Below are 21,732 nucleotides of genomic sequence, written 5' to 3'. Positions count from 1 at the left end.
ATAACAGTGCTATTTTGAATACCAATGTTCATTTATTCATACAGAACGGCGTATTGCGTACAGCGTAAGCGATGAGATTTTGATTTGCTCAATACGTTATTAAGTAACTATTCACTTTTGACGTTTGCCTGAGACAATTGCGATTTATATCATATGTCTGCATTGTCTATTGTGAATGCGAAAAACCGACCCGACAACGCGGACTGAGCTGTTGGAGTATTTTAATTAATAAAACCATACATTAAGCCCGAAAATCCGATTAAAATGTAAATAAGAGTGAACAAATATAAGTTAATTATAGTATTTAAAGTGTTCGATACTTGCGGTCAAACATGAATTTTAGATTTAACAGAATTATGTAACAAACATACAAACATGCCTCTGTGTTTAACGAGAGTTGTGAGGTTCTATGGGGGAAATGTCGTAGTTATAATTTCTATGCTCTATACATAATTTTTTAGCAAAAGATTGTAAATATTTGGCAGCATTACGTTAAAAATAGACCTGATAATTACAAGCTTTTGTTAGAAAATGATGAAATAATAGATTGAATGACGATAATTGATCAGTATGGTGCTTCCTATATTTGTATGTAAGGATGTGCGTATTTGAGCATGCTGTTTGTAATTTGCATATATGGCGATGGGTTGAAGGTAGATTCAACTCGAGATAAGAAGTGTCATGCTGTCCTTAATGCTCAACTGATTTTTATATTACAAACTGGGAAACTTGTAAATGTTTCCCTAGCAACATGAAATGTTTAACTTCTGGTAGTTAAAATCAACAAAGCTGCTTTCGAAATCTGCTACAGATAAATGTTTATGTATGCGTTAAACCGGACCGCTTAGTGTTACTGAAATTACTTTTACTTTAGTTGATGTCTTGTAGAAATTAAAAAAAAATAATAATTTTATTATCTTTGTTTCAGATTACATACATAAACAATGGAAGAATATGCCAGAGAACCCTGCCCTTTCCGGATAGTCGACGATTGTGGCGGTGCATTTGCCATGGGTTGCATAGGTGGTGGTGTATTTCAAGCGATAAAGGGTTTCCGCAATGCTCCTTCTGGCATGAGTCGCAGAATGTTGGGAAGTTTATCCGCCATTAAGACCAGATCACCAGTAATTGCTGGCAATTTCGCTGTGTGGGGTGGTATGTTTAGCACAATCGATTGTACACTGGTACATTTTCGCAAGAAAGAGGATCCCTGGAATTCAATTATAAGTGGATTTGCTACTGGAGGTATATTAGCAGCAAGAAATGGAGTCCCCGCCATGGCAGGCAGCGCAATAATTGGCGGTGTCCTATTGGCATTGATTGAAGGTGTAGGTATTCTATTCACGAGACTTTCGTCCGAACAATTCCGTAATCCCCTACCTCCGACTGAAGATCCCAGCGTGCTAGGCGCTGCCGGGTTTGGTCAAGCACAGCCTAATCAGGGGCAGTATCAATAAGCTTAGCATTCAAAAATATCCCTAATTAAATTAACCGTACGTGTATTTATAATGAAAAAACTGTTCACCAAATTAACCTAACATAATTAGCATAAGAATGTTAAGGATGTAGAAATATAATACAAATTAAAATATTGACATTAATTTTTTTGAGCACAAGCCATTTTATTTTTTGTTATTCTGTCCGTTAGAGGTGATAAATTGTTATTTTAGTTATTTGCTTAAGGTCCTAATGGGTGGACGAGAAATGCTGGCAAAAAAGTTTATTATTCCCAAAAATAATACAATTACTTTAGAATCCGTTCTAAACATTTTTCCCATAACTTTTGCGTCAGGCATTTTTATATATATAAAGGATGGTAATATGTTAGCTTTTCCTTTGTTTAAACTAAAAATCATAAATAAGAATTGTAGTTTTGGAAAAGCATTGTAGGTCTCGCTTAGAGGATGTGTGCAAAAGAGAATGCCTTAAATAAGAACTTTAAAATGGAGTCGTTACAATAAATAACGCTAATTTACTAACGACGACTAATCGTATGTTTTGAATACGTTCTTTTTTGGGATTGAAATCAAGTTGCAAAATAATAATGAAATCAAATGTAAAATGTTTCTTTAATCTATTGTAATAGTATATTTTAATGTATTGAAACTATTTGGTGATATTGCTTAAAACCAGCAAATATCTTTAAATATTATTACATACCAAAGACACAATACATAACAAGTGTGTTATGGCAACCCGTTGTACGTACCAAATTGACCCGTTGAAGTCCTTCATCGGCGAGGACTGCGGCCTCAGTGTACAACACACTGCTACAACAACAACAATACATAACGACATTGGATGTCAATTGAGATTTTTTCATGTTAGATGTCTTTAACAAATCTTTTAGTTATATTTCAGTTACATGTAATGTTCCACGGGTGTCTTTAGTCAAAATTAACCCAAACTTTTTAACGATTTCCCTAAAATTGGATCTTTCAAGTGTAATTCTGCATAAGTGAGCACTTAAATAAATATATTTTTGTTTAAATTAATCCACACATGCATTGAAGTAGTATATATCTACTTGTTATAGAATATGTGATAGTGGTTCCATCCCAATAAATACAATGCCATCTATGCGTTTAAATTGATCCCAAGGATCTATCATATAATGATTCTATTTCCCTTGCAACTGGCTACCTACCAGGGATGGAAAATTCAGTACTAGACACAACTCCATGGCAGCCGATTGTGCCTAACGGATTGACCCGATGATCAGTTGTTTTTAATGACAACGAATCGAGTGACAACAAATAAGAAAAAACTTCGATCATTGAATGTGGAAGGGTACAACTAATTTCATCATTCCGTTTGTAACACCTGAAGGTCTTGTTCCAAAGTTGATTTAGCCATGTCTGTCCGTCTGGTGAAAGCACGCTATCTTCCTAAAGAATAAAGCTAACGGTAAAATTTTCCAAAAATACTTGCTATTATTTCAGATCGATTGCGATTGTAAATGGGCCCAATCGGTCCACGTTTGTTATAGTTGATTTCCCAATTAAACTTTCTGTACTCTTAAAGGATGCAATTTTTTAAGCTCTGTAGTCTTTTGTTCTGGAGTTTTGCCAACACACACACCAAAATATATTCGTTTACAGGTAGTGGCAGTTGCTCAACAACAAAATATTAAGTTCATTATCTGTCAAAATCAGTGATTCATTATCTGTCAAAATCAGTGATAACTCGTTGACATATAGTTCACTTCGCGAGAAAAAAACTTTCTCAGCTGTTTACGGTACACTACCTGGTAGTTATGTCATGGCACACACAAAGAAATTTGTGTGTGTATACGTGTGCGTACATTAGCAGAGAATATGCGAGAAAGAAGATAACAACAAGAGAACGCAAACAAAAATCTAACATCGTAATACCGTCAAACCTGGCAGGTTGCTTACAGCTGTTCGCGCCATACCACCTTTTTAAATCCGCCTTGGGTCCAAACTATTGGGTTGCCCAAAAAGTAATTGCGGATTTTTCATATAGTCGGCGTTGACAAATTTTTTCACAGCTTGTGACTCTGTAATTGCATTCTTTCTTCTGTCAGTTATCAGCTGTTACTTTTAGTTTGCTTTAGAAAACAAGTGTAAAAAAGTATATTTGATTAAAGTTCATTCTAATTTTTATTAAAAATACATTTACTTTCTTTTAAAAAATCCGGAATTACTTTTTGGGCAACCCAATATAACTTAATATACAATCTATAACTTTATACACTGATATACATAGCTACCGTATATATCGACCTTCCGGTTTGTCTTCTCAAGTCCTTACAAGGGCGCATTTATATGTTTTGATATGATTTCCATACAATTGGGATTTTAGTACAATTTATAAAAGTGTTACAACTGTAGTATACTTTCCCCCACTGTTAATTGTCAACGATGAATTGACAACCAAGATTGCAATTGCAACTCATTTAGGTCGTGGCCTTTCCAAAGCATGATAGCTGATTTAATAGCAGCAACGGTATAAGAAAAAGTATGAACAAATGGCGGTTTATATCAAATTTTGTTTTGTATCAAATTTATATGATGTATAAAGTTTTTTATTAGTGTAGATAATTGGTGCAATTTATAAGAATTATGAATTAAAATTATTTGGCTTTGAAGGTAAGTACATATAAAAATTTTTGTATCTTGCATGCCAAACTGTTTCTTGTTTTGCAAACTTTTGACAAGTCTATTATAAAAAAAAAATTTTCCAAGTAGGCAATGGTTAAAATTGTTGTTTTATAACGAATGGCAGGATTGTTAAAAAATGTTTACCATTGGCATTGGAAATGGTAAGACAAGTTTTGTTTCTTTGCATTGTAAATATAAATTATTGAAAGGTATTATCTGCAACCCTATTTAACACATTTGACAAGATCTTGGTTAGGTGAGCTTTGAATATCTCCTTAATATACTCTTCACCCAAGATGCTAAGCTCCAACTCCTTAAAATTCTTACAAACCTCCCTCCAGCTTTCCCTGCGTCCAGCGCGACATCAACGACCTGACATTGCAGCGTCAAATGAAAAACCCTATCAGCGGCAAAGTTATACAACAACATCATCAACAGAGCCACCCTAGAACACATAGCCTCATCGAATGCCTCATTCACGTTGTCATATAAAAAACGTACACTCTTATCTAAACGGCAACTCCGGTTCACCCTTTTCTATGATTCAGTGATGGTTCTTGCGTCTCTCAACAAACCTCCAGTCGAGGTCAAATATATTGCGACTATCTTATCCATCCGTATTTAGAAACTGTAAGAGCCAAAACCTCCGCCAAAAAAACTTATTTCCACCCAAGAGTGATGATCCCCTAATTATTTAAAACTTATTAAGGACCTCGCTTCGGTGCTCCCGCTCATATATGTCGAGGGTTAAGAAAAAAAAAAAGAATTGTCATTACTAAATTTATCATAAATAGAACCACAAATACCCCGGCCGTTACCCTGCTCATAACCCACACCTGTGGCGCAGTTGATCTGAAAGGCTTCTTATGGCAGGTTTCTAATTTTCTCAGTCCAAGGGCATTCATAAGAATAATGGGGAGTATTCGTAAGACGTAAGGTTAATAAGAACCAATATCTTTAATAAAGATATTATCCGAAGAATATAACAGTTTTAAGGCATCGTATTCATCATATTTGTCTCCTTGCGATTTTTTTTCTGTTTCCACATTTAAAGAGGCTTATGAAAGGACGGCTTGTTGAGAGAGGTAAATGCCATACAAAAAGTGTGAACTGCTAGTAGGATTGAACAAATACTGGCAGAAATGTAGATCTCGTGTACAACTCTTTCTTTCTCTATCTAGATTTAAATTTATGGAGGTGAGCGTGCGCTGTGTGATAAAGCGAAAATTTGACTCTTTTAACCGGTTTTTCCCTTTCTACGCCTGTGACGTGAATGCCTGGTTTCGAATCCTGGCGACATCAGAAAAAATTTTCAGTAGTGGTTATCTCCTCCCGATGCTGGCGACATTTGTGAGGTACTTTTCCATGTAAAAACTTCTCCTAAAGAGGTATCGCTCTGCGGCACCCCGTTCGGACTCGGCTATAAAAAGGAGGTTCCTTATCATTGAGCTTAAAATTGAATCAGACAGCACTTATTGATTTGTGACAAGTTTGCCCCAGTTCATGGGCAAATTTGAATTACCATCATGGCAATCCCTTCTACTGCGCCTCTTGAATTTAGGAATAGAATGTGGTAAATAAATGTTCTCAAAAATCTTTTTTTCACATTTCCGTAATTTTTTCAGCAAGGGCGATATATAGCCCGTTGAAATGTTTAAATATCGAAAATTAAAAAAAGGAATTTACGATCTGAAAGAGAAGTCATTTCATAATAATGCTAGTAAAAGCAAAAATAAGGAAAGTTGCGGAAAACTGAAAATTAAAAAAAAAAATACATTTTTAACAAAGGCTATAGTCCAAGAAATTTTCAAATTTTGACAATTCAAAAAATGTTAAATTTTGCAGCCAGAAAAAAAATCATGTCATGATAATGCTAGTAAAAGCAATAAAAAACTTTTTTCTTACATAAAACGATAAAATTAAAGAGGAAAAAAATTAATTGTCGAAACCTCAAAAGTGCTAAATTCGTTTCAAATCATCCAATTTTTAGAATCGAATAGCAGTTTTAGGTTCGATATACCACGAAGAACTATTTGGTAAATAAATTTTCTCAAAGGTCAATTTTTAATATTTTGGTCACTTTTTTAGCAAAGGCTATGAGCTGTATCCATTGAAATTAAAAAAAAAACAAGAATTTCCCAATATCACGATCAGAAAACGAATTCATATAATGAATAGCAGTACAAAAGTGATAGAATGAATTTTAGCCAAATCTAATGAAAATCCAGGCTTTTGGGGCTCAATTAGTCAAATCAGGCAATTGGAAACTGATAGGGAGGCTACATCAAAATCTGAATGGATTTGTCACATTTGGCATCCCCAACGACTTACCTCAATTTGGAATTTCTTCGCAAAATGTCAAGACAATATCTCAGTGTACAACACACTGCTACAACAAGAAATTTTGCATATTTTGCCCATTTCTTACATATCAATTAGTACTGCCCGATTCAAGTTTAAGTTCTATGATAAGGGGCTTTTCCTTTATAGCCGAGTCCGAACGGCGTGCCGCAATGCGACACCTCTTTGTAGAGAAGTTTATACATGGCTGCCATACCGAATAATACAGTATCTCACAAACTTTGCCAGTATTAGGAGGCGATAGCCACCGCTGAACATTTTTTCTGATGTTCTCGCCAGGATTCGAACATATGTATATGCACAAATAAGGCAATTGAAATAGAAAACTTTCGAATATTTTGAGAAGTTATAAGCTAAACGACCAAATAAGTCTACCCATAAAAAATCTTTTCTCGTTTTTTTCTTAATATTTTATCTTTTAAGACCAGTTTTATTACAACGATAATAGATATTATAAAATTCTTGTAAATATTTACCCATCTATTTATGTTTTGCTTATTTTCAGAAGTAGTAAACGTTTAGAAAACAACCAGGCGAAAAATCAGAATAAGAGTTACAATAAATTCAATGGCTAAAATTATGCAAATTCTGTTGAAGACAGGGCGCAGAAATCAAGTATTCCAATCTTATAAGAACATTTTTGACATGTTAATGGCTTAATTTTTAAGTAATATATAGGTCTTCTATTAATTTAAGATATTTTTTATGTAAATCCTTTATCAAAATCAATAAAAATTAGTTAAAACCCATTTGAAATTGTTTTACTGAGGTTGGTTTTATACATCTAAGTTCTCTTTGAGCTAAAAACCAATAGCGCCTAAAAGTATGCTAAAATTTTTGATGAACAACTTTTGCATATGGGTCACCCTGTGTTCATATATTTTTTCGAAGCATACTTTTGGGGGTCAACTTGTTACAGTTTACTTGCTACTGAATTCTGGGCGCCTGGTATTTTAGTGAATTTTGAGATTTTCGTAAGTTCGTCAAAAAAAATTAGGGGTACTCACTAAAAACGAAAAATATTCAAAATTAGCGGAAAATCGCCCCAATTTAAAATAAATCGAAAAATTAAAATAAATCGAGTAGGAAATTAATCAAAATTGTGATTTTTAACAGAATCTAAGCATAAAAAAACCAGGGCATTCCGCCAAAAAGTGTACCCAATGCGTATTGGGTGATTTTTAGAGTGTTACGCACTGCAAAAACTAAAAATATTAAAAACAACCGGAAAATCTCCCGGAATATAATTTAAACGAAAAATTAAAACAAACCTAATAGAAAAATAATCAAAATTACCAGAATCTGACCAGAAAACCAAGGCATACCGCCAAAAAGTGTACTACCCAATGCGATTTTGAGTGATTTTAAGATTTTTTTCGCATTGTACCTAAACCGGCATTAGGGGTACTCACTGAATTAACGAAAACTTGCGCAGAATACAGTGATCGCGATTTCGGCCTAATTAGGAGACTCATCTAATTGTTATGCCACAAAGGATTACATGCTACCGCCTAATTCAGCAGTGGTAGAAGTACTCACTAATTCAGCAGTGGTAGAAGTAGACCTTTAGAATGAGACGTGGGATCTTATTGGCAGCAAGAAAAAAAATAAAATCCAACAGCCAACATCTCCTAAAAAAGAGGTCCCCTAGACAAACTCTGTCCTTTAGCTTTGATTCATCTTTATAGCATGATCTCCCAGATGGCAATTAGATTGACTCAAATGAAAGGTATTAGGGAATAGATTGCGAATAGGGTCTGGAAGCAGCTATAGGTTATATAATCTGTTGATATCGGAAAGGGGTGGACTCTCCCCCTTACCCCAAAAGCACTTCACAAAAATAAAAGTGCACCGATCGAAACAATATGGGACTCAAATGAAAGTTATTAGAGAGTCAGTTACGAATATGGTCTGGAAGGAGCAGTAGGCTATAGAATTTGTTGATATCGTAAGGAAGGGGACTCTCCCCCTTACCCCAAAAGCACCTCACAAAAATTAAAGTGCACCGATCGGAACAATATGGGACTCAAATGAAAGTTATTAGAGAGTCGGTTACGAATATGGTCTGGAAGGAGCAGTAGGCTATATAATTTGTTGATATCGTAAGGGAGTGGACTCTCCTCCTTACCCCAAAAAAAAAATGGTCTGATGGGAATATTAAAAATCTGGTACAAGTCACACCGACCCAAACACCCACTCAAAAAGGCATTTTGGAGGATCATGACAATATGTGACTTCAAAACCCCTCTCTAAATGGGAATATTTGCCAATCAAGGTTTCATGGGGTGCAAATAAAGGGTATAATATTTGGGAGTAGAGACACTTATGGTATTAGGCAAGGCAGATTTATAAGGTGGTCTCACGCGAACAGCTGTTAACAGCCGCTCAGGTTTGACGGTGTTATGATGACAGATTTTTGTTAGCATTCTCTTTGTTGTTATCTTCTTTCTCGCATATTCTCTGCTCATGTGCGCACACGCGCACAAATTTCTTTGAGTGTGTTGGCAAAACGTCTATCAGCTATTAATAAGATAAATTTGAGTTCAATTTTGTCCCGAATTTTCAATTATTTATTAGGTTGATTTCTTTAGGCTAAGCTCTCTTATTTGAAGTTGTTTTTTTTACTCTTTACTATATCCGTTATAGAAGTTCGGTTTTAACAAAAACTGTTCTTTCAAACTGAAATAGAAACAAATGTTCGTTTTTTTTTTTAAATATTGTTTATTAATGGGGGTTTGATGTGGTTGGTTTTGATGGTGGAGTGGGATGATGATGATTACTACATACACATATTTATTTATTATTAAATTAATGTTGTTGGTTTTTTTTTATATAATTTTATAAGAATATGTTACGTTATGTTATTATTATTATTAATAAATACATTTATTGCTAAAATTAATACACATTCTACAGACGTTGGTTTTTTTTTGTTTTTAATTTATGAAATATTGAATGAAGGTCTTAAGGGATTGATCTTGGGCAGGAGTGGTAGGAAGGGGTACAAAGGAAGTGGATAATATGAATGAATTTTTCTTTTTGTTGTCTGGTTTATTTGCCTTTGTTCGCTATGAATAAGTTCTAGTAAAAATGTTATATTCCCGTGTTGTTTTTAGTTTTTTTTTGAATTCTTGATTTCGGCTTCTTAACTTGGATTGGATATTTTTTTATTTATTTATTTGCTTGTTTGCTGTCGTGTTGTTGCAAAATTTATTTGTTGAGGTAGTTCTGAGAATTTTCTTTTCTTTTTATTATAACTCTTATAAAATGTCCTTTTTGTTTCAATATAAACTTGGTTCATATTGGTATTAGGTTTGGGCTTGGTAAGGGGCTAGTTGGTAGTTAGTTTGTAATTCTATACTTAAAAAGTGGTTTACTTGTGCATTACAATATGATGGAATTATTTTTTAGTCGTTTGGGAAAAGGAGAAAACGGAAAATCAAGCAAACGGAAATATTCCGTAGAAAACGTTTTGATTTCGTATGGTTCTTTTTTTGCATAGTATAGCTAAAATTATAATTTTTATATATATTTTTTTGGTTTTGTAACATTCATCGATCAAAAATTGTAATTGTAATTGTACATTTAATTTTCCTTTTATATATATGTATGTATATATAAAAGTAATACGAAATTGCAATTACTATACTGGTTTTATATAAGTGGAAAAATTGCTTGAATCGATTGTATGCTGGCTTTTTGTTTATTCGAAGGACTGATTGAATGAAAACAAAGGCAGGAGGCCTTGGGCTCCTATTTTGGTTTTGGTGTGTGCGCATCTTGTTTTACCAATCATCACTTTTTGTTGTTGTTGTTGTTAAGAGTTCCTTAAGTAAAATATCGATTGGATTTGTCCTTTACAATCTCTGGCTTTCCTTTGAGTTTGGTTTTGTCTTCTAATGCCTATTATGATGATTATTGCTACTACACAAACATATATGTATAATTAAATGGTTGTTGTTGTTTTTTTTCGGTTTTCTGTTTAGTTTATGCTCTCTATTTTAGTATGTTGTTTCTCTAATATGCATATTTATTTATAGAGTATTTATGTACGTACATTTACATTTCTGTGTAACTTTTTGCAATTCTCTTTAAGAATACTCAGTCGAAATTGTGTGCATGTATGTATGTGTGTGTGTGTGTTTTTTAACAATCAATTTTGAGGCTTTTTTCCCTTTGGCAGTGTTGATATTGTTTGCTCCTCATCGGTTTGATGTTACATACATATGTTTGTTGGTATGCATTGTAAGTTCTTTAGTAGGAGTCTGGATAACGGCGTTTTTGTTTTTAAGTTTCATTAGTCGAAAATGATTTCCCTTAATAATGTAAGAGACGCTATCCTGAATGCAATTGTTTTTTTTTGTATGAGTAGTTCATGGGGCAGGGATATTAGCACTTACAAAATGTTGTAAGTAAAAGCACTGGCAGAACATGATAATGTATTTTTTTTTGTAAAGGCAAGGCACCTAACTAAAAAACATAAAAAGCAAAATAAAATACAAATTTATAGTTTTTTTTTTTATAAATATGTATATGTATTTATTGGATTTTTGTGGAATCATAAAAAATGTGTGTTTTAACTAAAAGCGAAAAATATTTTAAAATACTATTAAAAATATTAAAAAAAAAACGTTGATTCATTATTGAATCTTTTGACTAACATTGTCAAGCAAACTAGCAAAGAAAAGCGTTTAAATCATACATAAATTTCTCATTTTGTTTCTTTGTTTCCAATGGTGGGTATTAATTCTATATATAGTTTTTTTTTAAGATATTCAAAACAATAAAGGAAACCCAGCCTTTTGTTCAAAAAGAGACTTAAATAAATTTCAAATATTCTTATTATGTATAGGCTGTTTATATATTTTAAATATTTGGGCAATACATTAATTTACTTGCATTGTTTGGGCTGGATTGTTTTAGGTTATATACAAAAAATTATTACCTCATATTAAAAAAAAAACTATAGAATAAATTAAAACTATAAATTTAAATATATTTTGCATATACATTTACTAAAAAAAATATTTTTATACAATTTCTCTATGTAAGAGATCAAAATGTGTGTGTTTTTGTTTTGCTAAATAAAATATTTGAATTCAGACACATGTTCAGGAGTTTCACTAGTAATGGCAGGAAAGGAAGAAATAAAACGAATGTTTAAAGCATAAAAATAGTAAAAATGTTGATTATTTTTACCTCGACTTTATTTATTCACTATTGTTGTTTTTAATTAAAGCTCGAGGTCTTTCTGGGTTTTCTCTTCATTTTATTATATATGTATCGATATTTCGCATTTCAATGAAATTCATTTTCAAGATTCGATCTACAACAAATTAAATTTACTTTTAAACTATTGACATCACTGTTTCTATTTTTTAATTTAACTTACATATTTAAATGAGAAACAAAACACAAACCAAAACTTTATGCGACCGTGTTCAACAGTCGTAGTCTGCTTTGCTACTGTTTTGTAGTTTTTCTTATTGGACTTTGTTAACTCGTTCTACCAACAGTCTATAGTTGCTTGCGCATCCCTCAGTGTCTGCTTTGTAATTCATGCGTTTTGTTGTTGTTGTGTTGATGAGTTGTAGCGTATGTAAGTTAAATAAAAAATAGAAACAGTGATGTCAATTATTTAAAAATAAATTTAATTTGTTGTAGATCATATCTTGAAAATGCATTTCATTGAAATGCGAAATATCGATACATATATAATAAAATGAAGAGAAAACCCAGAAAGACCTCGAGCTTGAATTAAAAACAACAATATTGAAATATTAAAAATTTACAAGAAAATTCAAAAATAGGAAAAAAAGAAAGGAAGATAATCTTCCTATAAAACAATATACAGAAATAAAACAAATTTTTATAAAACAAAACTTTAAGGGAAAATACAAAAATCAAATAAATTTTAAAAACCAAATACTAAAAAAAAAAAAAAATAACAAAATATGAAATGGCGGGCAAACACAATTTAAAGGGCAATCTGATATATTGTATTCAGAAGAGTGAACTATGTTTCTTTAGTTTTAATGAACAAATACAAACACAAAAATCGACAAAATCTAGTATGGCGGGGAGAAGCAAAATCGAGCCTATTAAGTATTGAAGAAGAATAAGATATCTTCTCAGCGTCCAACCAGTTATGTGGTGTTGCCAAATGTCTATAGAAATAAAATTTGGGAAAAATCCGGTGTGACCTTGTTTTCGCCAAAAATAGTTTTCCCTTTTCGCATTCGTTTCTCCAAATAAATATTTAGGTGACCGCTAATTAACGCGAAATCATTTTTTCGAAGTCAAGTCAAGGTCTACAAATTCATACAATTTGCAGAAACAAAGGTAAACAAAAGATAGAAAGAGGAAGAAAACCTTGGACTTATAATTTGTTTTAAAATTTTGGGAAATTTCGAAATACCTGCGGCTTTCTGAAGTGATTTTTTAACCCAAAAACTAATGACACAAATAAAACCAGTAAGGAAAGGCAAAAGTCGAGCGGAGTCCCTATACCCTATACCACCTAGTCTACATACTAATTTTAATATATAGAACTCATCTCCAAGTCTAGTCAGTCTTTAGTTTTGCACAACTCTTGAAATATCGAATAGAACCTTGTGCGACATTCTTAAAAAGTCGTATCGGATAAAAGACATATATATGACAGATCGGACCAACATGTAGAGATCGGAACAATATGTGGCTTCTACAGCCTTAAAAGGCCATATCGGACGAAAGATATATATAGGAGCTATATCAATTATTAAATCTGATATGATTTTCATGAAATTTCGCACAGATATTAGGACGCCACATAAACCACCTTGTGCTTTATTTTGCAGAGATAGGACCAAAATTAAGGCAATTAGAGCCCTAAAATTCCATATCGGATGAAAAATATATATGAGAGCTATATCTAAATTTAAACCGATTTTCATTAAATTTTGCACACATATTAGGAAGCCAAAACGAAATCGAGTTCACCATTCGAGTGTTATAATTTAGTAGTTAGTTTAGGATTTCACTTCATGACAAAGCCATACATTTTGTCATATATGAAAAAAAAAACCTAATGAAAGAGTAGGATTTATGTGTAGGAAAGAAAAAATATTCATAATCGAAGTATTTTAAGCCTAAAAAGAATAGAATTTTAATTTAAATATAGTAACAAATTTCAAATAATTTAATTAAAGAGTAGGATAGAATATGATATTAGTAACTCAATTTGCCAGATGTCTAAAGCAAGGCGTATTTAATAAGGTGGACGCATCGGCGAATTGCTACAACAAAGTATCTTTTTTGGGATCTTGATATGTCAACATTTTTCTAAACAGAGCGAAGAAAATTCTATTCGCCCTATTCACCGACACAAGTACTGAGTACTTATGATGCTCGATATGACAAGGGGAGTTATTGGCGCCTTTTAATAACCAATGGCCTCCCTCCCTTTGGAACAGAGCAAGCTTGCTCACCTATAGGAGCCTGACGAGTATCGCCTACTCCACATGAAAATGTGGCTACTACAACAACCCACAAAACCACCAAGATGGAAGGTTTAAATAAGGTTATTGTAGCCTTAAATAGCTACCAAGTGAATGCTAACAAATTGATTAAATAGAAAGATTGTGATTACAGCGCAATCACCACAAGGAGGGGTTGTGTACCCCTTATTAGCTCTTGGATATCAGTCGAATTTTCAGGTCATTTGAAAAGGACAGTTAAAGTTTGTTTGCTACAGGGATGACGTTGTTATCATGGTGTGTAGCTGTTCGGGGTATGTGTAGTATGCTCCCAAAATACTAGGTAACTTGGTATGTTCAGGGCACCTCTGCTAGATGTGTTGGAACCACTGAATGTCCTGAAAAGCCATTGCTTTTCTTTGACATTGCGCTGGTCACATGGCGGACTTAAGCTTGATTTGTGGGGATGTAGAGGTGTCATAGACGGTTAAGCAACTATTGTGCGACACAATAGCCCCAAGTTGACTGAGTGAAAGTGATAGTGAATGAGGTTACTAAACGCCTGCCATTATATACACTAAGTTTATAAATCATAATAGCAGCAAACACAATTTATAAATTATTGGATTGCCCAAAAAGTAATTGCGGATTTTTCATATAGTCGGCGTTGACAAATTTTTTCACAGCTTTTGACTCTGTAATTGCATTCTTTCTTCTGTCAGTTATCAGCTGTTACTTTTAGCTTGCTTTAGAAAAAAAGTGTAAAAAAAGTATATTTGATTAAAGTTCATTCTAAGTATTATTAAAAATGCATTTACTTTCTTTTAAAAAATCCGCAATTACTTTTTGGGCAACCCAATATTTATTTTGAAGTTTATATTTTTGTACGGCGAATTCAAAAATGAGTTGACATATCAAATTCTCTCAGCTGGGATGATGCGGTCGGAGGCCACCTTAGCGTAGAGGTTAGAATGTCCGCCTATAATGCTGAACGCCTGAGTTCGAATCCTGGCGAGGCCATCGGAGAAAATTTCAGCAGTGGTTTTCCCTCCTAATGCTGGCAACATTTGTGAGGTACTATGCCATGTAAAAACTTCTCCCCAAAGAGGTGTCGCACTGCGGCACGCCGTTCGGACTCGGCTATAAAAAGTATGGCTCCTTATCATTGAGCTTAAAACTTGAGTCGGACTGCGCTCATTGATATGTGAGAAGTTTGCCCCTGTTCCGGAGTGGAATGTTCATGGGCAAAATTTGCAAATTTTTCGGTTGATGCGGCCAACTGATAAATACGCCTTGGTCTAAAGTATACCAAAAGGAAACGTAACGTGCTTAATGATGTATGCATAAAAATTTATCAATTCTCATTTTATTTATATAACAAATAAATGTGAAAATCTTGACTTTTTTGTTCAGAAAAAAAAAAAAATTATAAAAATTTTCCATTTAATTAGTTTTTTGTTGTTGTTGTTTTTCATTGGACAATATTCTTTGTTCTTTAATGGTAGTGTAGTAGTAGTATTTGTGTTTTTAATTAGGCTAAACTAAAAACTAAAACATTAAAACAAGTCTTCTTATGGTTGGATTTTGTTTGTGGGACGTTGGCGACCTGATTTCTTACAAAAAAAAAAAAAAAATAGGCTTTTTCGGTTACAAATAAAATGAACAACAAAATAATAAAAATAAGACATACAATATACAACTTATTTGGGGAAAACCAAAACTTTGTTCATTACGCGTGTTATGATGGATGACACATTGGGTTTCTTTGTCAAATAAAAATAATAAAAAAATAGAGCGTTTAATTTTGCCTTGTCAACGAGACATCATTCTACGTTTTGTACATAACTATACAAATTAAAACAAAGAAGCTTTGTATTCTCTGAATTGCCTAAAATGCAATTCTTGCACTTTTTTTGTTTTCTCTCGAAAAGAAAATTTTTCGGTTTTTTTCCTCGCTTTTTTTCCTACAAACTAAATGCTAAGGGTTGATTATCGTATCATAAGTTTCTATCTTTTTTTGTTTTTGTTTTTTATATTTATATATATACTATTATGTAAATATATTACGTTGTGTATAAATTATGTAAATTAGATTGTTACTATTACTAGTTGTTATTAGTTTTTATGTTTGTTTTGTTTATCATGTTATTTTTGTTTTTTTTTTTTATTTTTTTAATAAATATTTTTCTTCCATATGGCAGTGATATGCCTATTGAGTTATGCACACATAAAACTTAAAAAAAAAATATTAAATTTAAATATCATCTTATCGCCTTAAGCGCTTAACCTTGTCACTGTTGCTCGTTTGTCTTTCACTTTGAAAATGGTACATGGGGAACTAGGGGGTTGGTAGGTAGTGGGTAGTGGGTAGGCTATTAGAAACTTAACTAAAATGCAGTACAATTCTTTTATGAAAATATTTACAAAAACCTTTTTTTTGTTTTTAAATTAGAAAACTTAAGAGGAAATACTTTTTACAGCACCACAGGGTAAATGAAGATTTCTCCGTCTGCCTGGAGTTGTTTAGTGATGAAGTAGGCTTTGGGTAGGATAACGAGGCCGTAGCAGTCTTGAATTTATCGTGTAATAATTATACGATTCTGCGGTTTTCTGGGGTGTTTCCGATGTTGTTGCATATGGGTGATGGTCAGCACATGTTGATAGCTGGACACAGTGGTTGCCGTTGAGGTGGCAGTGGTGGTGGCATCATCATCGTCTTCATCCTCCTCATCGTCCTGCTCTTCTTGTTCATTGCCTTCTGAATCGGCGGCATTTTTGTCCGCCGCCGCCGTTGTCGCCGTATCCGCATTGGCTTTTGTTTCGGTATTTTCAACGTTCTTCAAACGTTGATGTTGTTGACTTAAAGCGTAATCGTTTTCAAATATCGTCGGTGAGTATGGCAGTTTGTAGGTAGTCATCAATAGTCCTTCCACCTTGTTCTTTTCGGCAGGTTTCATTTGTTTGATATTAACCGTTTTCAAATAAGACTCTTCATTACTCTCGGGCAGCCATTCATCGGAAATACTGCAAATAGAAGAGGTTTTTAGTAAACAGCAAAAAAAAAAAAAAAACCCAAACTAAATTTAAACCAGTAAGGAAGGACAAAAGTCGGGCGATGCCGACTGTATAATACCCTACACCTAACCTATAAGTACAAAGTGGGAGCTATATCCAATTCTGATGGACCTCGGCGAGCAAATATGTTCAAACTGTCATAACTACGGTTGACAAATGACAACATTATTGCGAATTGCCCAAAATCTGACCAACATATATATAGGAGCTATATCTAATTCTGAACCGATTTCGAGCAAACTTCTCTGATAATGTGGTAGTCGTCGAGGAATTCGAGCAAACTTCTCACATACTGTGACAGTCGTCGAGGAAAGCGTTGCCCATAGTTTTGGAAAGATTGGTCAATAAATGTGCTTGCAGTGGCTCTAGGAGGGAAAACCGGGCGATATATATATTTAAAGCGATTTCCATAAAATTTACCAGTCATGTCGAGAGTCATGAAAAAATCCTTCCTGCCAAATTTCGAGAGAATCGGTTAACAAATGACCATTTTATTGCAGAGTTACTGAAAATCGGACGAACTTATATATATGGGAGCTATATCCAAATCTGAATTGATTTTTTCCAATTTCAATAGAGTGGGTAAATATCCAAAAAAATACCTTTTTTGGGTATTTATAATTTTGCAGATATCTGGGTTTAAAAACATTTTGGAAAAAAATTTTGATGATTTCGTATTATTTGTATATAATCCTGATCTTCTGAATTCATAAAATCGGATTTTAGTTATATATAGACCGATCTCCAGACTTAAAGTTTTGAGGCAATAAATTGGTAATTTTTCATCCGATTTCGACGAATTTTAACACAGTGAGTTCTGGTAGACTCATACCCATTTCTGTGAAGTGTGGTTCAGATCGGACTATATTTGGATATAGTTGCCCTATAGACCGACCGACTGATCTCCCGATATAGGGTATTAAGGCCATAAAAGATACATTTTTTACCCGAATTCGATGAAATTTGGCACAGTGTGTTCCTGGCAAATGTGGTCCAGATTGGACTATATTTGGATATAGCTGCCGTATACATCGATTCCCCCGATATAGTGTAATGAGCCAATAAAGGGATTATTTTTCATCCTATTTCAATGAAATTTGAAACATTGGATAGGGTATTTACCCATTTTACCGGGTAAATACCTTTGGGGTATTTACCCATCTCTAGGAATACGAAATCGAAACACTGACACCGTTTAACCTCTACCTCTACGGCATAAAGATCATTTCATATTCGGATCATTGCCACCAAATCATCTTTCACTACACACACGAATGAAATGGGTACGGAGCTAGAAGTGATGGTCGATGGAGTGAAAATTCCACCCATCAAGTGTCCCAAAATACTTGGTGACACATTTGACAGCTCTTACAAATTCTCTTCATATGTCACAGCAAAGTAGAAATAAGGCTCTTAAGTAATTTGCCGGCAGCACTTGGGGTGCTGCCAAAGAAACCTTGTTGACCACGTACAAAGCAATTGGCCGGTCTGTGGTATGTTATGCAGTGCCAGTGTGATCTCGTCAGTTCTGTGATACGCAGAGGAATAATATTCAGATTTGTTGCTCTTCGAACTGCGACGGGCTGTCTACACAGTACCCACGTGGGCCACCTTCATCAGGAGACAAAGATCCTACCCGAAGACATAACTATTGGGTTGCCCAAAAAGTAATTGCGGATTTTTTAAAAGAAAGTAAATGCATTTTTAATAAAACTTAGAATGAACTTTAATCAAATATACTTTTTTTACACTTTTTTTCTGAAGCAAGCTAAAAGTAACAGCTGATAACTGAGAGAAGAAAGAATGCAATTGCAGATTCACAAGCTATGAAAAAATTTGTCAACGCCGACTATATGAAAAATCCGCAATTACTTTTTGGGCAACCCTATACATCGCGTCTAAGCAGTTACTTCTGGGCTGTTATCGTCAGAGACCATCCTCGTGGATAGGTATCCACTGCCCATGAAATAGCGTTAAAGCATGAGGTACAGCGGTTCAAGAGAGAACCTCTAGATCAGGCTGCATATCAAGCGGGTCTAGACAACATTCATGCAGACACGGTAACAGATGCGCTGAATAGCTACCGCGTGAATGTGGTCATTGGGGAACGACCGCCTCTCATTGCACCTGATGAAATTCACCTCTGCCCAGCCAGACCGACTCGGCTCAGACCAAGATCCCTCTGGACGCACCCCATCTTAGTATCAGAATTCCTAGATCTGGATGCTAAAAAGAATCAAGCAGCCGAAAGATGGAGCACAACACATGACTACAACAATAACAACAAAGGTTCAGATCCCGGCACGGTATAACATTGAACGTCACACAGGCTGGTATATTGAGCTCCTATGTGGTGTTTGTTGTTGTTGTAGCCCCATGTCAATATGTGGAGGTGGCGATCCTCGTATAGCTCTTAAAGGCGAGCAAAACTCCTTCCGTTTCAAAATACAGACCGCCGCGGGAACATGATATCCATTGGTTATTTAAAGGCACCAATAACTCGCCTTGTCATATATGACATCATAAGAGCCGGTGCCGCCGGGTCTCTCACTGAGACTTTCCGTTTGATACCGCTAATTGTCCGCGACTACAATTGCAGCTACTCGTAGATCATTTCACTATTCGCAACCTGTGGATGCCCCTCGGTAGCTCGCAGTTTAGCTTCTCGTGATAACAATGAACACCACAGATATCGAAGCTCAAAGTAATAGCCTCTGTGGTGCTTGCATATCCTGTGCCGGGATGTTCTTTGTAGTGTTCTTCGGTTGCGGATAGTGGAATGCTCCTTAAGGAGGAGGAATGCTCCTTGCTGACAATCAGCGGTACGGAGAGCAGAGTCTCAGGCCGGCCGGCTCGGTCTTTTCCTTGCGAGTTATTGGCGCCTTTAAAAAACAAATGGCCATCATGTCCCCGCGGCGATTGGTTGTATAGACCGGAGCGAGCTTGCTCACCTATAAGAGCTTGACGAGGATCGCAACTTCTACATTCTAATGTGACTACAACAACAATAACCACAACATGGTCTCGATAGGTAGCTATTCATGGACAGCTTGTATAAAACGATCCTGCTATTTGTGTTCGGGAGTCCTAGAAGTTTAAATTTTAGCCCTATTGTGAAGAAATTTGGTATGTCAGGTACACACATGACCATTAATACTCAAAGCAAATATTGACCAGGTAGTTCCATAGCTATATATAGCCGATAATACGATTCTTGAGCCATCAAAAGATAAATTTTTTCTGCTGTACTGGAAAGACTACTGTCTCGGGTTAAGAGTGACAGGGAATGAGGCGGCAGACTAGGAATGGATAGCTAATAAGTGCTGGCCATGCTACTGAATCAGTGAGCCTTCCTCATTGCTCGCTTCTCAGTAAAATAGCTGCTTCTAAAGGTTTCAGGATGGCCAAGGTCCCGAGTTCGAATTTTTTTCGGAATTAAATCGCACTTTTATTATGGCATAGAAAAGAAGCTCGCGATACTGATAGGATTCCCGACTGGTCATAGTAATGTCAGGTCTTGGATGTCGCTTTGGACACAGGGAGCAATAGACTACTGCAGCGTTTATAATGATGCGTTTGATTGACAAGGCGAGTTATTGGCGCCTTAAAATAATCAATGGACACCATGTTCCCGCGGCAATTCAATGGCAGCCGTTTGTATAGGGTGATTTTTTTGAGGTTAGGATTTTCATGCATTAGTATTTGACAGATCACGTGGGATTTCAGACATGGTGTCAAAGAGAAAGATGCTCAGTATGCTTTGACATTTCATCATGAATAGACTTACTAACGAGCAACGCTTGCAAATCATTGAATTTTATTACCAAAATCAGTGTTCGGTTCGAAATGTGTTCAAATTTTGACAAATTTTGTTCAGCGATGAGGCTCATTTCTGGTTGAATGGCTACGTAAATAAGCAAAATTGCCGCATTTGGAGTGAAGAGCAACCAGAAGCAGTTCAAGAACTGCCCATGCATCCCGAAAAATGCACTGTTTGGTGTGGTTTGTACGCTGGTGGAATCATTGGACCGTATTTTTTCAAAGATGCTGTTGGACGCAACGTTACGGTGAATGAACACATTTCGAACCGAACACTGATTTTGGTAATAAAATTCAATGATTTGCAAGCGTTGCTCGTTAGTAAGTCTATTCATGATGAAATGTCAAAGCATACTGAGCATCTTTCTCTTTGACACCATGTCTGAAATCCCACGTGATCTGTCAAATACTAATGCATGAAAATCCTAACCTCAAAAAAATCACCCTTTATGTACCAGATTGACCCGATGGAGTCCTCTATCGGCAAGGGCTGCCGCCTCAGTGTACAACACACTGCTACAACAACATGTTCCCGCGGCGATCGGTCCTTTGGACCGGAACGAGCTTGCTTATCCACACAAGCTTGATGAGGGTCGCCACCTCCACATGCAAATGTGGCTACAATAACAACATGAGATTGATTTGGGTACGTTAGAGCACCTTCTGTGTCACTGCCCCGCAATTGCGGGTAGAAGGCACAGCATTATGGATAAACAACTTTGTTCGTAACAGGACTACCTGCCTATAGTCATTCATAGGGGGACGAAATGGCTAGATGGAGGATAATTTCACGATTAGAATTCTTTCACAATCATACTTTGATTCTATTGTTACCATTATATGCGTAGGGGTCTGTTTCCTCTCTCTATCATTGTACTGCGGTGGAACTCTATTCG

The 21,732-nt window shown here is 35.0% G+C and overlaps 2 protein-coding genes and 2 long non-coding RNA genes across 8 annotated transcripts in view; 2 read left to right on the top strand and 2 right to left on the bottom strand.

Moving 5' to 3' along the window:
- The first annotated feature begins 154 nt into the window (after positions 1-154).
- Positions 155-1,601, top strand: LOC106096270 (mitochondrial import inner membrane translocase subunit Tim17-B-like). Of its 2 annotated transcripts, none has more exons than XM_013263923.2 (2): positions 155-266; positions 929-1,601. In XM_013263923.2, the coding sequence occupies exon 2, from the start codon at positions 945-947 to the stop codon at positions 1,455-1,457; it is 513 nt and encodes a 170-aa protein (XP_013119377.1). In that variant the 5' UTR covers positions 155-266; positions 929-944; the 3' UTR covers positions 1,458-1,601. The 2 variants fall into 2 exon arrangements, with proteins under 2 accessions (XP_013119377.1, XP_013119378.1); XM_013263924.2 differs by lacking the exon at positions 155-266 and adding an exon at positions 805-823.
- Positions 1,602-3,934: 2,333 nt separating this feature from the next.
- LOC106096275 (uncharacterized) lies at positions 3,935-7,234 on the top strand. Of its 2 annotated transcripts, none has more exons than XR_009398506.1 (2): positions 3,935-4,112; positions 6,991-7,234. It is a non-coding gene; the product is annotated as an uncharacterized LOC106096275 (long non-coding RNA). The 2 variants fall into 2 exon arrangements; XR_001222879.2 differs by lacking the exon at positions 3,935-4,112 and adding an exon at positions 5,867-6,160.
- Positions 7,235-9,196: 1,962 nt separating this feature from the next.
- On the bottom strand, positions 9,197-12,081 carry LOC131998176 (uncharacterized). Its single transcript, XR_009398633.1, has 3 exons — positions 11,878-12,081; positions 11,685-11,811; positions 9,197-11,608 (listed from the first exon to the last, which is right to left on the bottom strand). It is a non-coding gene; the product is annotated as an uncharacterized LOC131998176 (long non-coding RNA).
- A 3,486-nt stretch (positions 12,082-15,567) lies between these two features.
- LOC106096266 (zinc finger protein jing) overlaps positions 15,568-21,732 on the bottom strand; it is a 313,162-nt gene continuing 306,997 nt past the window's right edge. For all 3 annotated transcript variants that reach the window (XM_059369041.1, XM_059369043.1, XM_059369042.1), the window contains exon 6: positions 15,568-16,966. In XM_059369041.1, the coding sequence (XP_059225024.1) occupies positions 16,519-16,966 (448 nt within the window). In that variant the 3' untranslated portion in view covers positions 15,568-16,518. The remainder of the gene's footprint in view (positions 16,967-21,732) is intronic.

This window comes from Stomoxys calcitrans, chromosome 5 (genome assembly GCF_963082655.1).
Source record: "Stomoxys calcitrans chromosome 5, idStoCalc2.1, whole genome shotgun sequence".
In the NCBI taxonomy this organism is placed as follows: domain Eukaryota; kingdom Metazoa; phylum Arthropoda; class Insecta; order Diptera; family Muscidae; genus Stomoxys; species Stomoxys calcitrans.
Note: the sequence above shows the minus strand (reverse complement) of the source record. Positions and strands in the feature narration are given on the sequence as shown.

Coding starts and splice junctions, on each gene's coding strand:
- LOC106096270 (XM_013263923.2), top strand. CDS start 945: ATGGAAGAATATGCCAGAGAACCCTGCCCTTTCCGGATAGTCGACGAT.